At 36.3% G+C, this 11955-nt stretch overlaps 1 protein-coding gene across 1 annotated transcript in view; it reads right to left on the bottom strand.

Moving 5' to 3' along the window:
• The window catches only part of PIP5K1B (phosphatidylinositol-4-phosphate 5-kinase type 1 beta), a 351452-nt gene that overhangs the window by 80593 nt on the left and 258904 nt on the right, over nucleotides 1-11955 (bottom strand). Inside the window, exons 12-13 of the mRNA XM_069086926.1 lie at nucleotides 7712-7867; nucleotides 5487-5631 (exon numbers count right to left, since the gene is read on the bottom strand). Coding sequence (XP_068943027.1) covers nucleotides 5487-5631; nucleotides 7712-7867 — 301 coding nt within the window. The remainder of the gene's footprint in view (nucleotides 1-5486; nucleotides 5632-7711; nucleotides 7868-11955) is intronic.

Genomic DNA, 11955 nt, shown 5'->3' with positions numbered 1-11955 from the left:
TCCTTCCTTCCTTCCTTCCTTCCTTCCTTCCTTCTTTCCTTCCTTCCTTCCTTCCTTCCTTCCTTCCTTCCTTCCTTTCTCCTTCCTTCCTTCCTCTTCCTTTTTCTCTTTCTCTTGCTTTCTCTCTTTCTTTCTCCCTCTCTTTTTTTTAAAATTTATTTACTTTTAGTTTACAACATTCGGTTCCACAATCCCTTTGAGTTTCAAATTTTCTCCCCCTCCTTCTCCCTCCCCACCATGGCGCCATGTAGTCAAATATAGGATCTACAAATACCTTCATATTAAACATTAGGTTGTAAAGAAGGATTATGACCAATGGAATGAACAATGGGAAAGAGGAAACAAAATAAAACAAGAAAAAGAAAGAGAGCAGGTAGTTTGTTTCAATCTTCATTCAGACTCCATAGCTCTTTCTCTGGATGTGGGTATCTCTTTTCATCAGGAGCCCTTTGGAGTTGTCTTATAAACACACATTGCTGAGAGGAGCCCAGTCTATCAATGTTAGTTGTCACACATACATTGTGTCTGTAACTGTATACAAATTTCTCCTGGTTCTGTTCTCCTCACTCACCATTAGTTCCTATAAGTCTTTCCAGGATTTTCTGAAGTCCGTCTGCTCTTCGTTTCTTATAGCACAATAGTATTCCATTACACTCATATACCACAACTTGTTCAGCCCTTCCCCAACTGATGGCCATCCCTTTGATTTCCACGTCTTTGCTTCCACAAAAACAGCTGCTATGAATATTTTTGTACATACGGGTCTTCCTCCCTCTCCCTCTCTCTCTTTCTTTCTCCCTTCCTTTCTTTCCTTTCATCTCTCCCTCCTCCCATCTTTTTTTCACAATGTGGCTAAAGTACACAACTTCATATGTATAATAGGCAGCCTATTTCTTGCTTTCTGAATGGTTGGGAGAGGAGTGACAGGAGGGAAAAAATTTGGAACTGAAAATTAAAATTAAAAATTAGAAAAAAATTAAACCACTAGCCATGAAAAAAGTATTCCTTTTAATGATTCCAGTGGTAACATACTTTTGCCTTCCCATCCTATACACATCCTGTCCCTGTTTTCCTATAAATCTGCTCCTAGCATACTGGGGACCTTTCTCCAGATATTTCAACAACATTTTGTCTATCTATCAGTAATATCTCACTGTGGCTACTAGATTGGCTCTCCCTCTTCCCTCCCCCATCCCTCCTAGGATGAAAATATGATCACAGATCTACACCTAGCAGAGACTCGGGAGGCCATTTAGTCTAACCTCCTTAATTTTTCCAATGAGGAAACTGAGGGAGGTTAATTAATTTTTCTCCAAGACAGAGAAAAGTGAGAATCAAAAATGTAATTGGAACTCAGACTCCAAGAGTAGTTTTCTTTCCACTGTACTATGCTGTCTTAACTGATCACAGTTTCCTTCTTGAAATATTTAATTTGGCTATCTAGCCATTGAGGCTGTTTTTTGACCTTATAGACATTTTGAAAAAGTTCAAAAGCATAAAAAAGTTGTCAGAACAAGCGCTGCTTGTTATGTTAATTGGAGACCATTTGAGGGCATGTACATATAACATGAAGTCAAAGTGCCATGACAAAAATATTTCTTTTCAAGAGGAAAACGAGTCATAACAAACAAAAGGCAGAAAGATCTCTTATATGAATGACAAAATCTGCATTTGACCCTTTTTTAATTTCAAAGTATCATTTAGATTAGCTCCTAGAAATCAGAATGGCAGAACAGATGATGCCTGAAGGTCTTCTTTCTTAAATGAAAGCACTATCCAGCAGGGCTCAGGTGGCAAAAATGATGACAATAAAAATGGCGATAATCCTTTCTACCTTTTTCAGTTTATTGATGATAATTCTTTGACAACCTGAGCCAGGACTAGCAGGTTTGGAAGTATATGCACAGAGTGCTACTTGCCTTCCAGTTACTATTCACTTGCTGTTTCTCTCCTTTCCCCACATTAACTTAAGGGATAATGGTAAAGATCAGAGACTTTGCATACATCTCCAAATTCTGGTAGCCTTTTGTAGTCTGCATCCACAATTTTTGTATTTAATTGAGAACAATAGAAGACAATGTGTAACTTTTTTGGTATAGCTAAGTCTCATCTTCTCAGATCAATCCCAAATTCCTATAAGGGCAGGGATCATGTCATATCCTCCCCCACCCTTTCTCCTTGCCTCAATTTCATCACTTCTTTCCTTTGCCACTTTTTTTTTACTTCTATCATTTTATGGTATGGAAAATCCAAACTGCAATAGCATTTTGCAGAAGAACCCAAATTATAAGCTCAAGCAGAATGGAACATTAATAGAAAATAAAAACCATTAATAACATTGGAAAACTTGGAAACATTCATTTTTAAATAAGGAGCTGTGGGGACATATTTTTAGCAATGTGACATTTTAAAATAATGGTGTCATTTTAACATTCAGTCTGTAACAAACTTAAAATCATTTTAATGGTAGGTAGTTTATGAAAAAAAATCAATAGCTACAGGATAAATACCATTATAGCGAATGCCATTACTGTGGAAATCCCTAAATAACATAAGATCTACGTATCTTGACCAAAAGCTCGATTATTTAAATTGATGTTTGATTTAATTAAAATCAATAGATATTTATTAAATTCTTTCCATGTGCAAGGTAGTCTCATAAATGATTATGGTAGGGAGAGAAGTTACAAAGATGAAGAAGGCAGAATTTCTATCTTTGAGAAAGTTAAGAAGAATCTATCATAACAAAAGATTTGGAGTTCTGGGGATTTCACTTCCATAGAATTTAGCCCACAGGCACATGTGAATTTTCCATACAGCAAGATTTTTAGAATAATAAAAAAGTACTACCCACATGTAAAGAAATTTTTATAGCAGCCCTTGTTGTGATGGCCAAGAACTGGAAATTGCGGGGATGCCATCAATTGGTGAATGGCTGAACAAGTTGTGGTATATGAATGTAATGGAATACTGTTGTGCTATAACAAGTGAGGAGAAGATGGTCTTCATAATAACCTGGAGAGACTTATATGAACTGATGCTGAGTAAAGTGAGCAGAACCAGGAGAACATTGTACACAGTAACAGAACAGTGTGTGATGACTGACTTTGATAGACTTAACCCTTCCAAGCAATGCAAGGATCTAAAACAATTCCAAAGGACTCATGATGGAAAATGCCATACACATCCAGAGAAAGAGCTATGGAGTCTGAATGCAGAGTGAAGGAGACTATTTTCGTTTTTCCTTTCTCTTAGTTCTTCCCATTCGATCTAATTCTTCTATACAACATGACTAATGTGAATATGTTTAATAGGAATATATATGCAGAGCCTATATCAGATTGTATGCTATCTTGGGGAGTGGGGAGTAGAGGAAAGGGAAGAAAATTGAAAACTTATGGAAATGAATGTTGAAAACTAAAAATAAATTAATTAACTTAAACAAGAAAAAAAAGTCTTAGATCTTAGATGTCATTTACTACTGACATCTCATGTCACAGATGAGACTAGAATAGTTAACTGTCACCTTGAAAAACACAGAGAAACCAGACTTCAATGGCTATGAGAGGTGAACATTGCATCAACAAAGTCAAAAACATTCAGATGTTTGTGGAGTAATGTATGGGCACTGACATTAGACTGTGAACTCCTTGAGAGCAGAGGGTATCTTTTACCTTTCTTTGTAACCCTCAGGGCTTAGCACAGTGTCTGGAATTTAATAAATGTTTTCTGATTGACTGACAGAGAGAGCACTTGGGAGCACAATTCCAGTGTCGTTACAATAACTGGGGTCCCTAGATGACAGGGCATTTTGAATGGCTTCAAAAGACAACACTGGTCAGTCTTTACTTTTGATATTTTGGGGGGTACCAATATAGCACTTAGAGCAGCTAAGGGGAGCACAGGATAGAGTGCTGTGCCTTGAGTCAAGAAGACTCATTTTGCTGGATTCAAATCTGGCCTCAGGCACTTACTGTGTGACCCTGAGCAAGTCACATAACCCTCTTTGCCTCAGTTTCCTCATCTGCAAAATGAACAGGAGAAGGAAACTGCTCCAGTATCTTTGCCAAGAAAACTCCAAATGGGGTCACGGAGAGTCAGACACGACTGAACAATAACAACAAAAGTATACCCTGAAGCTTCCCTTCTTTTAACCCTTACTCACATATTTGCCTCTGACCCCAAAAGCACCATTATAAGGACAGCGTCTGGACTTGTGAATGCACTGATGTAGGAATCCACCATTTTTAGAGATATGAAAATTTCTACATAACCAAGTTCTGTCTACTTAGAATGTACCATATAAAGAAACTGCTATTTATCTGGGGTGTGTGGTGGGGGGCAGAAATAAACCCTTTAATAATACTTTGTGCTGGGCACCGTTATCTCATTTGATCCTCATAATTACCTTGGGAGATGGACACTGTTGTTGGTCTCTTTTTTACAATTGAAATTGGAAGCACATAGAGGATACGTGAATTGCCCAAGGTTACACAGCTAGTATTTGGTGGAGGTTGAATTTGAACTTGGGTCTTCCTAACTCCCAGCCCAGAATGTCACCTAGTTGTCTCTAATTTTGCCTACTAAATTAAGAGAGTCACAATACAACTGAATACCATGCATATAATTTCAAATATCTCTAATCTTGAGAGACTAATCAAATACCTTTCGCAATTTTGAAGAAGTAAATTACTTAAGATCTTAGAGCAATAATCTCTAACTGTGACACCATCAAGATTTTGGCACAGAACATATGAGAATCTGTTATATTTATGTTTGTTCATTACAGATACAAAAACAAAACCGTTATATAGCTCAGCAGAGCAAAGCGAAATCTTAAAGTATTCTTTTCCAACAAGGTGTTTCCCATTCATACATTCCTCTTTCTTCCTTCATGTTTTAAAATAATACAGCTATATATTTGTAGCTTCTAATCTCAAGTTTCTACAAAGCTACCACTATCTATCATCAGAAGTCACTTATTAATATTTTATTTGAAAAAGAAAAAAACACAACAAAGGTATTCTTTAACTTAGCTAATTCTAACAAGCCATACAAAATATGAAAATCACATTAAATGTGTATGGAAATCACTAAGCTCATTGACATGAAGTAAATGTTAAAATACCTTAGCAGGGGGCCATGTAATATTAATGAATCACTTGCTTAGGAAAAAAAAAATCTGTTTGCAGAAAATTACAGACCAAAGACTTGGCTCCCTTCACACAGCCACATTGCTAATCTCTACAAATAGAGCTATCATAAAAGAGAAACATGTGCCTTGTTCCTACTGATGAATTTTTCAGATCCATGACAACAGAGTGTGACAATCTTTCCAACTTTTACTTCCAAGAAGGGGCAATTGGAATAAAATGGCATTTTGATTAAACAAACCATCAGGCAGAGACATTGTCCTAGGCATGATGTCACCATGGTAACACTGTTTGATGAATAACTAGGTCATTTACTTGAAAGGTAACTGTTACCTGCTTGAGTAAAGTGTAGTTCCATCATGTGGGTACTGCTCATTGACATACAGAGAAGAAGAAGAAATTGTCGTTGCTAAGGAGGCCGCTTCAAACAGAGACGGAGTGCTGGGTACAAGGTCTGGTCGGGGCCTGGATCCCAGTGCTGTGAAAGGTGGAAATGGCAGCAACAATAATGAATCCAAGTTAATACAGTATTACTTTAGATTTGATTGTCCTTGAAATGTGACAAAAGCACAAGGTAGACATGTTTGACAGCAAATTCAATTAAGAGTTAACTTCATTTTTGTACTTCTATAAGAATGTAAAAAGCCTCATGAAAATAGACTAAATGGTAAGGGAATAGAAGTAATTTGAAAATAGTTTGTAGAAATTACATTAGGAATGTTCTTGGGAAGTCATGGGTTTTGTTTTAGCTCTAAGAATTTTGAATTAGCAGGATCTGTGCAGAATAAACATAACAGACTAATGGCTAATTGCAACCAAAGACTGCTGTAGGTAATGGATATTGTATTGACATTATCCAAGGATATTCCTGTGATTAGATCCTGAGAGTAAGACTCAACTCATACTCGAATGGACCTTTCAGCAGCACTAATCACAACCCAGCCATGCTTGCCTATTCTTTATGGTTCTAGTCCATTTTCTGGAAATTCACCACAAGGGGGCCACTCAGCATTCTGGAGGTCATCTTTGCTTTCTCGAGCATCAAAAGAATGCCTTAAAGCAGTCTCGCTGTCCACCGGTCATCTCTTATTTTCTTCACATGATACTCTACCTTCTTCCTTCCCCCCCCACCAAACATTCCCCTATGCCATCTTTTACTCTTATTCTTTGAAATTAATCATCTGTTATGTTTTTGCCTGCTCATACATACCATTGCCCTTTATGTGATATATATTTAAAAATTTGCAGAGATTAATGTGTGTCTGTACTGATTTTGATATGTTGATAAGAAGTGCATTGTTGGAAGAGAGACTAATGCTTCAAAAACCAGGAAAATGTGTCTATTTCTCTCTTACAATTTAAGTGTAGAACAAGCCTTGCAGGTTCTGTTTAGCATAAATGAAAGGAAGATCATACTGACCTAATCTGTAATCCCCATTTGCCACCCACTTTCACTCCCTCTGAAGTCAGTGTGGACTCCTTTTAATCACCTTCACACACCCCTTCTAAAAATAAGTGATAGTACTAATATGCCTAATGTTCACATATATAAGATACAAGTGGTGTAAGGAATATCTTCCAGGAAATCTGTGGTATAGTAGATAGACGACTGTACTTGGAGCTGGGAACATCTGGGTTTAAATTACACTTCAGACTCTTACTAGCTGTGTTAACCTGGGGAAGACACTTAAGCATTCTGAGCCTTACTTTCCATTCGTAAAACAGGGAGTGTTCCCAAGAGCAAACCCCAAAATTTGAAAGAGTTTTAGAAAGAAATTTATTAGTTCATTTGGTAAAGAGAGTGAGAGCTAGAAAGGAGGGTTAGGTTAGTCTAATGAGTGACAAATAATAATCCCCATGATAAGATTGTATGCCATCTTGGAGAGGGAGAGGCATAGGGAGGGGGGAAAATTTAGAACTCAAAATCTTTTAAGATTGAATGTTGAAAATTAAAAATAAATACATTTAAAAATATTTAATATATACTTCAAAACAAGCTGTACATAACAGAGATTCATGGTTCAAATGAAATTCTCTTTTTTCTGTTCTTTGTATAGAAAAATGTTTGTAATTGTTCATTTTTTTCAAGTTCATTAAAAACTAGAAAATTAAGAAAACTTGTGTGGAAGGCATGGATGGGTGGTGATATGTATCTAGAAAATGGATACGCATATCCATGAGATCACAGACCCATGAAATTCAAGTCTTTGAGTATTTAGTAGATTCCCAATGGTATTCTTCCAAGAAATACATATTGTAGACAACCAGAATATCAAAAGCATAATATGTGTAACCGGGATGAATTTTTGAAGAGGGTGGGTTTGAGTGGGGAGGGAAAGAAGGTGAACAGGCTTGCTAGAACTAGTTCAGTGCACTAGGATTTGCAGAATTAGAGGCTTTTGCCCCTAGTTTATTCTACTAATTAGCTTCTATCAAAAATGAATGTCACGAGGTGTAATCTACTAAGACTATACAGCAACGATCTAACGCTAAAAACCCTTCCAGGTGTGAATGAGCATGTTTCCATGGCAACCAGATCTGAAGTTAGTCTATATTACCTTCTTCATCAAGGCTGCTATAGCTCTGTCCTTCGATAAGTAAATCACGCTTTTCATCCTTCCATTCCTGGCTCACAGATGATACAATTTCCTGTGATGTAGCCTTTAAGGCAGCAATGGAATTACACCTTCTCTTAGAAGGTGAGGACTTCAAAGCTAGAAGAGAAAAAAAAAGAAACAAAATGCTATTATTTATTTTGTAGTTTAACATTTTAGTCATCTCTGGGGAATACCAAATCAAGATATTTATTTTATATATTACAGTGATGAATAGAGCATGGTCAAGAGGAAATAGTTTTGGCTTTGGAGTCAGAGCACCTGCATTCAAATCTCAACTCTGCTATTTACTACATGAATGAGCTTGGATAAGTTAATCTCTCTGGGCTTTAGTTTCCTCCTCTATAAAATGAGGGAGTTGCAACAGTTGACTTTCAAAGGTTTTTTTCCCAGTTCTAATTTTGTAAGCTGTGAGAAGAGGAGGCGATTTTCTGAAATGCACATTTAATCAAACAATCAAAAATATTTATCAGTTACCCACTTTGAGCCAGCATTGTTCTGGATGATGAGCATACAAAAACAAAAGCTAGACAATTTTTTCTCTTCAGGAAGCTTACATTTTATCGGCAGAAACAAGCATATTTAGGAATATATGAGATACAGGGTAAGTTTTGAGAGAAATATCCCAATGGCTGAGGGAAACAATAAAGGTCTTATGAGGAAGGTGGTACTTGAGTTGGGTCTCCAAGGAAACTTAAGAATTTTAAGAGGTAGGGAGTAAATTCTAGATATGGGAGACAGCCAGGACAAAGGCTGGGAGCTATAGTATCATGTATGAAGAACAGCAAGAAGGCCAGTAAAGCTAGAGCATAGAACATATGCAGAGGGATAATTTGTAACAGGTTTGGAAAGATAAATTAAGGATCTGGGAACTCATCAAAGCCTTCACTCACTAAAAGCATACCTCAATGTTCCGTATTCATCTTCAAAAAAGATTTATCACTTTTGTTTTTTACATCACATTTATGTCTCAATAGATTCTCCCTCCCCACTTTCCCTTGTAACAAGGAAAAAGAGTTAAGGAAAACCAACAGATCAAATGCTAATATCTGAGAGAACATGCAAAATGTCATGTATCATATGTCAGCTCCCGCCTCCGCACTGACACTGTAGGATCATATACCTGGGGCTGGAATGGACCTCAGGGCTTTTTGCTAGTCAAACATCCCCCCTTTTATAGATGAGGAAACTGATGCCCTAGGGACAGAAATTGACTTTAACAAGGTAATATAGGTAGTCATCAGAGGAAGGATAGAAATAGGTTTCATCATTGCTTTTGGGAGCCCAAACTGGCCATTGTAATTACACTGAGTTTGTCTGCCTTTTAGTAAAGTAGAGCTTTTTAGGTTATGTTATTGTACTCAGAGTGTCTGATCTTCTGATTCTACTAACTTTGTTCTGTGACAGTTCATACAAGTCTCCCCATGTTTCTGTGAAATCCTCATATTTACCATTTCTTAAGGTATAATAATATAGTTTATTCACAGACTATAATTTGCATAGCCTGTTCCCAAGTGATAGCCACCTCCTTTGCTTCCAGTTCTGTGGTGCTAAAAAACATTGTGGATTTATCTTTTATTTCTATCTCTAACCTCCTTAAAGTTTGTGCTCAGTAGTGGGATCATTAGGTCAAGGGGTATAAAATTTCATCATTTCCATGTACGATTGAAATTTTAATTCTACATAACTTTTTAAAGAATTGCTTTTTTGGGTAGAGCACTGTTAACTGTTGTTGCCATAAATGTTTGTCTAATGGGTCGGTAAGTTCAGATGGTGAAGAATGTCAAGTTCTCATGACCCTGGTCATATTAACTTGGGCTCAGGAATTTTCAGAACATGTCAGTGCCCAATCTGACAGTAATACTATTTAACTTAAGCCAAGTTACTTCAAGTTCCTGCTTTCCTCCACTGATTTCCCACAAAAATGGCCTCTCCTTGGTCTATGCTGGGTCAATTTTGTGTGAAACATAATTCAGTTCTGATCTGTGTCTCCTCAATACTGCAGAACTTCAAAAACGTATTGGAGAAATAAGCTGACACAGAAGTACTCAAACCATCACCCTGTGAACTCCTCTGAATTCTGTGAATTCACTTACAAAAACTCCTGTGGAAATTACTTTTGAATCGAGGCTGGATCACACTTCATTATACAGTCACTCTTCATTCTGACATGATTTTGTCTAGTACTTAATATTTTAAGATAATTTCCCTGGAGAAGAGGAGTAAAGAAGACAGGCAGAAACTTCTTTAAGCTTTGTCTATGTTACTCTTCTGTGGAGGTTTTCACAAAGAAGACCCTGACAGTCACTTCATTTAGGACAATTGTATTTCGTCTTATGACTCTCATGACTCAGATGATGCTGTCAAATGGGTCTCTTCAAAAAGTCAATTTGCAAGAGCTTAAATGGGGGAATACTCTAGGGTGTACAAGGTGAGAAAGAAGAGAAGAACAGTTTTTTAGTTTAGAGAGGAGGGGAAAAGGCGCTCAAGTTTCATAAGTAGTCTTAAATCCAAAAATCCTTACTGCAAAATGCAGAGATGGACATACATTATGGACTTGGAATATGTTGTGATCAACTTAGATCATCTTTTCCCTTCCTCATTAGAATAAACTGTAAGTTAACAGGGTTCACCTTCCAATTTGTCTTCTCTAAAAATAATAGAATTCACATTTACATGTTGCTTTATATTTATGAGTTCATATCTTTACTGGTATAGCTGAGTAAGGAATCGTGATTGCTTCTAACTACTTTGGTATAGGGTAGGGGGCCAATAATAAGATCACAATAATAAAAATAGCTTTTATATAGCACTTTAAGGTTTTTTTTTTAAAGCAATTGGGGTTAAGTAGCTTACTCAAGGTTACACAGCAAGTTATTTCGGGGTGTGGTGCTGAGTATCTGAGCCTGGATTTGATCCAGGTCATCCCGACACTGGAGCCAGTGCTCTTACTCGCTGAGCAACCTGGCCGCCCCTAAGCAATTGGGGTTAAGTAACTTGCTCAAGGTTACATGGCCAGGTGTAGCACTTTAAGGTTTGCAAAGAACTTTACAGATATTTTCTCATTATGTCTTCATCCCAACCCTGGGAAGTATTATTAATTCCATTTTATAGATGAGTAAACTAAGGCAGAGAGTGGTTAAGTTACTTGCTTAGGGTCATGTAGTTAGTGTCATAGACTGGATTTAAACTCAGTTCTTGCTGGCTCTAGGTTCAGCACTCTATCCTCAAAATAGAAGAATTTTAGGGAGACAGGCTGAAGCAGACAAATGGTGAAGTTCTCTGACTTTTTGGTCTTTGATTTAGAATTAATCTCCTGATCTGACTCTTTGCTTATAAACTTGGTTTCCCTGCTTATTTCATTCCATTGGGTTTTGGTATTGCTGATACCAACCCAGTCTGGCTTTTGGTTTACATTTGCTCATCTTTATATTTGGACCCTACCTCCATGCCACCAGGGAGGGATTTTCCTAACCACTTAAATATTTGAGTTTGCTCACTTGGGTGATATATGGCTTTAATGTTAAACATTATTTGAAAGTATTATACTTATTTTACAGATAAGGAAATTTGAGGCTTAAAGAAATTATGACTTGTCCAAGGTAATAATGTTATTAATTGTTATAGTCTGTCTTTTTAGAAGTTACATATATATATGTATATATACATAGGGTATCTATATATAAATATACAGTATGTATACACACACACATAGTATATATACACACAGGGTAACTATATATAAATATACAGTATGTATATATATACATATAGTATTTATATATACACACAGGGTAACTATATATATAAATATACAGTATGTGTATATACACATATAGTATGTATATATACACACAGGTTAAGTATATATAAATATACAGCATGTGTATATACACATATAGTATGTATATACACACATAGGGAAACTATATATATACACAGTATGTATATATACACACAAGATAACTATATATAAACATACAGTATGTATATATACACAGGGTTACTATACATAAATATACAGTATGTATTTATACACATATAATATGTATATATGCAGGGTAACTATAGATAAAGATACATTATAAATATATACACATATAGTACATATACACACAGGGTTACTACACATAAATATACAGTATGTATACACACAGGGTTACTATATATAAATATACAGTATGTAT

This window comes from Petaurus breviceps, unplaced genomic scaffold, assembly GCF_028583685.1.
Source record: "Petaurus breviceps papuanus isolate PSGF00001 unplaced genomic scaffold, PetGlider_PUasm1.0 118, whole genome shotgun sequence".
In the NCBI taxonomy this organism is placed as follows: Eukaryota; Metazoa; Chordata; class Mammalia; order Diprotodontia; family Petauridae; genus Petaurus; species Petaurus breviceps.
Note: the sequence above shows the minus strand (reverse complement) of the source record. Positions and strands in the feature narration are given on the sequence as shown.